General features: G+C 45.1%; 1 protein-coding gene across 1 annotated transcript; it reads left to right on the top strand.

Annotated features, from left to right (window-relative positions):
• The first annotated feature begins 244 nt into the window (after nucleotides 1–244).
• Nucleotides 245–4,358, top strand: LOC129761871 (uncharacterized). The gene is made up of 4 exons (XM_055759695.1): nucleotides 245–362; nucleotides 426–987; nucleotides 1,040–1,485; nucleotides 1,541–4,358. Exons 1-4 carry the CDS (start codon nucleotides 281–283, stop codon nucleotides 4,342–4,344), a joined length of 3,894 nt encoding a protein of 1,297 aa, XP_055615670.1. The 5' UTR covers nucleotides 245–280; the 3' UTR covers nucleotides 4,345–4,358.
• The last annotated feature ends 250 nt before the right edge of the window (nucleotides 4,359–4,608 follow it).

The following is a 4,608-nucleotide window of genomic DNA, read 5'->3' as shown; positions in this document are numbered from 1 at the left end:
CGGATTTGAATCAACAAAATTTATAACTTTGTTAGATTTATGAATAAAATGCCGTGATTCTGCACAATATTTAATATGCATGAGTAATTTTCTTGTACGATGCAAAAAAATATAGCTCACCTGTAATATATGTCAAATTACGTTGGTCATGTGCAAAGATTTCCACAACCAGTGGGCACATGAAACTACACACTGAAAATTTAAGCAATCTGTGCTTTAATTTTTTTTCCTCAATCTATTTGAATTTGATGTCTGTTGCAATTGGGGCTATAATTCAAGAATGGATTCAGTGAATTTGCAAGAAAATTTCAAGCTATTCTATCGTATTGCTCAAATTCTTATTGTACAACTAAAAGATGAAGGTTGGTTAAAAAACGTAATTGATTTGCTATAAAGCGCAACGTAATCCCTACTCCCCCGTTCAGACAAAGTCCTGGCTGCCCAATGGATGCGCAAATTGGCCTCCTGCCGTTCTGCTCCAGATCTGGAACTTCGCAATCACTACATGTCACTGCTGCTAATTGTTCTCCAGCAGAAATGCTTAGTTGGGCCATTCAGAACCATCCCCGGAGCAGGCAGCAAGCTGGAGCCCTTTTCACAAGACTACCAGCTAGCCGATATTCGAAAATTGATAGTCGAGGAACTTGCGAAAAACCCTCCATTTCCAATTCCTCAGTACGCACTGTCGGGTGGTCCGCTGTACACAGAGTTTTCCGTGGCACAAGAGATTCCAAAATTTGGTGTGGAATTTCTATACGTCTATACGCTTCAACCCATTCACGATTTCCAACAAGCCCAACAGTCGAGAATTCCCAGGGCATTGCAGGGTCCATCGCGATCCACTATGAGGGATTTGAATGCCGGCATCGAAAGCTTACTGCGCTCCGAGAAGCAGAAAATGAAGATTACTATTGATGAAGCTGGCAAAAGGAAGATTCAAATTCGCGACGAACATTTTGCGGACTTTTCTACGGGACCGAGACAACCGTGGGTATGTTATATTGCAAGAAACCACTGACTTACAGATGTTCTCTTCCAGTCGAATGATTCCGAAGAAATTGCAAAAACGACTTGGTGTAAAATTACCTGAACCTCAAGCTGAAACGGATGCGTTTGGTGAAGAGCCCATTTCCACAACTTCTAGGGCTAGAACAGGGGCAGTTCCCAAGACAAAAACTATACGACAACCAACAGGACTTCGTCCACCCGGAACAGCGGCACCAAGTGGTCTGAGGGCCCCTGGAAGGGTTCGCCAAACAACCATTCCAAAGGAGGAAAGCCAACGAGTGATTCAACAACATAGATCTCCGGTCAGACAAACTCGTTCTCCCCTACGGATTGTACGTCATCCAGATGCTCCTCCCACACCACCAATTTTTGTTTCTGGAGCGCGAACCGCTGGTCTGATCTATGAACCGCAACAGTTTGGAATAGAACCAACCGAGAAATTTACTTATCCTAAAACAAAAATGCTCAAAATGAAATGTAATCTTGCTTTCTTCATCTCAATTTTGAAATTTATCCATAATTTTTATTACAGGGACTCCATCAAGGAGAATAAAACGTCCCCAAGTGAGGGATATTGTGAAAGAGCACCCGATCACGGAACAAATTCGACATCTACAACCGGAACCGAGACCACGGATCGCTACTCCAGAGATAATTGAAGAAATTCGCGAGCAGCAACGACGTGCCCAACTACTCGAGGGAGCAGATGTCAGAACACGTGGGCTGATGGAGCAGTACTATGCCGCGAAGGCTGCCAAACCACGTGTCCTTGATTTCTCCCAGCATGAGGAACCCACCGAAATCGAAATACAAACGAGTACATCTCCGAGGCGACCTGGTGCTGGTCTCGTGGTAAGCGATCGTGATTACGAGGAAATCTTCCAACCTTTGCTGCTTGATGATAGTCCAATCGCTCCCGAAGATCTTCTTGCTGAAGAGGAGTTGGCCTATGATGATATGTTCGGAGAGGCGGCATACGTTTCTCCGGTTAGACCAAGAACACCAGCACGAGACATATCGTATGCCGCAGCGCTAACACCCAGGCAGCAAGAGGTAACCCGGGAGTTAAGCCGAAGCAGAAGTGACCTACTGAAAGATGAGAGCGAGTTTCTGGCAGATGAAGACATTGACTTCGCGGACGATTATGTTGAGTTTGCTAGCCCTCGGGCAGGTACTCCTCGTACGCCAATAAGTGCTACAAGAAGAATAGAGGAAGCTCGCAGAGCGTATCGTGAAACAATGGGACGTTCCAGTCCAAAGACTCCCGTGAGAACTCTTCCAAGGCCTGTACTATCTACACCCAAACCTGCACCCTATATCTACAAATCTCCTGAAATTTCACCGGGAGGCACAACTGCTCGTCTGATTGATATCAGTCCTGGAACTCCCCAGAGAATGACTTCGATAATGCATCGAATCAATCGGCAGGTGAAAGCACACAACGAATTGATCGGAAACATTTCCGAACAACCGCGTACTCCGTCAGTTGAAAACCTAGCGATTGAGGTTAAGAAAGGTAAACAGGTGCTTGAAACACTCCGAGGTCGTTTGGATCGTTTCAGGGAGCAGCAGGTGGTGAAACCGGAAAGTCCACTACAGGAAAAAGCTACAGAGGAAACTGAAGTTCCACTTAGTCCTCTCGGAATAAAACTTCAGTTACAAAATCTATCCGACGTGATTCAGGAAGCAGTAGAAAACGCACAAGAATTACAAGACGTTTCGGAGACCATACAAGAACCCGTTGTCCAACAGGCAGCTGAGCAGAGTTTGAACGTAACTGACGAATTGCTGAATATTTCGAATCGAATGAACGATGTGTGGGAAGAAACTGCTAAACGTCTTGGAGACTCCTCACTAGGACTCATTGGAGATGATGAACTTGGGGATGACATTTTTGCGGGCGCTCAAATGGGAAGTCCTGTGAAGAATGCATTGAACCGTATTGTAGACACCTTAAACAATTCAGTAGAAGAAATAATTGCTGAGGGAGCTATACCAGGAACACCAGCTTTCGACCAACTGGAGAAGACACTTAATAACTTCAAACGAGCGCTCCAGCAAATTGATTTCGATGAATCATTGCTTGATACCAGTTTACCAGCTGAAGACCTATTGAATGAAACTATGGAAAAATTGGAACAATCACTCCAATCGGAGGCTGCTGCAGTTGCAGCTGTTTCGAAATCGCCAGGAAAAGAACAAATTGTGGAGAAAGGCGAAGCAATAGTTGAAGAAATGAGCGAAGTGCTAGATGATTTGGTTGCTATTCAACCAGTCCTTCCCACAGCATCCGTTCCGTTGACACCAACTCGAAGTGCGATTGCATCGCGCTTAGAAATGTTACGAACAACTCAAAAGCAAACAGTTGAACAGATCCCTCAAGGAATAGAACCTGATGAACTGGTTGACGTTGAAATTCCCCAGTATGCACCGTTTACGCTGGATTGGCCAGAGGAGGAAGAAGAAGTAGATGAAGTAGAAGAGGAGAAGCTGGACGAATCCGATAAGATTTTGGATATAGACGAAATGGAAATGGATGATTCGTTGTTAGTGGACCAAGCTGATGAAATTCCGAAAGAATTTTTCTCTGCTGCCGTGCCACAGTTTGAACCCGAAATTTTGGAGGAATCATTTATGAACACTGATGACATTTTCGGAGAAGAATTTGTAGCAACGCCTACCAAATACACACCAACCTTACTAAGGACTGGATATTCGCCTAGATCGCCAAAGCATCCCACGCCAATAGGAGCCGATACGCGGGATCAATTATTAGATCTCGTAGAGGAAACGAAGCAACAACAGGATAGACTGCTTGACGCAAGTATCGCAATGATTCAGAATGCTGAAGATACTGCTGCGGTAGCCAAAGGTCAACAAATAGCACAGCAAATCTTAAAATCGCAGGCAGTTTTGGACGATATAGTTACCAGTGTTCAAATTCCCGGTTCACCGTTACGAGAAGATGAAAGGAATTTTGCTTGGCTCGGACCTATGGCGACACAGGGAAGACAAAAGAGACACCAACAACCTCAACCTGCACCTAGTACAAGACAAATTCAAAGGCCCCAATCCACGACATCAAGAATCGCTCCACCGAAACCGACTGCGATTAGAAGACCGGTACAAACTACTTCTTCTTTAAGACCGCCGTCAATTGCTGGAGGATCCCAACGCGTAGCTCCACGTGGCACACAGGCACCGAGACCAAGGGCAGGATCAGCCACACCTACTCCTGTAACACGACCCCAAACTGCGCAACCGCATTCTTCATCAGTTCGAAGAATGCTGCCTCGTCCAAGCTCAGCAGCACCTGGTCCCAGTCGGAGAAGATAAAAACTTTAAATTTGTTGACATATTGTAGAAATAAATATATTTTGTAGAAGTAATGCGATAAATTGTATTATTACGAAGAGAGAGCTAAGCTCCAGACTAAACAGAGCAAGCGATGTGTCGAGACGAACTTCATTACGGCTGAGCAATTCATTCGAGAATAGGGCTCACGAATCAGCACCAGTGGAGGCCACAGTACAACAAACCCCTGAGCCGGAAGACCCACAGCCAGATCAACAATTACTACGCGATCTGGTCTTCCATGAC

The sequence above is a fragment of the Toxorhynchites rutilus genome, chromosome 1, assembly GCF_029784135.1.
Source record: "Toxorhynchites rutilus septentrionalis strain SRP chromosome 1, ASM2978413v1, whole genome shotgun sequence".
NCBI classification, from domain to species: Eukaryota; Metazoa; Arthropoda; class Insecta; order Diptera; family Culicidae; genus Toxorhynchites; species Toxorhynchites rutilus.
Note: the sequence above shows the minus strand (reverse complement) of the source record. Positions and strands in the feature narration are given on the sequence as shown.

Excerpts from the sequence above, each read along its gene's own strand:
- LOC129761871 (XM_055759695.1), top strand. The coding sequence starts at position 281 with ATGGATTCAGTGAATTTGCAAGAAAATTTCAAGCTATTCTATCGTATT. Across the intron at positions 363-425 it reads TGTACAACTAAAAGATGAAG|ACAAAGTCCTGGCTGCCCAA; the intron begins GTTGGTTAAAAA and ends TCCCCCGTTCAG. Across the intron at positions 988-1,039 it reads TCTACGGGACCGAGACAACC|TCGAATGATTCCGAAGAAAT; the intron begins GTGGGTATGTTA and ends GTTCTCTTCCAG.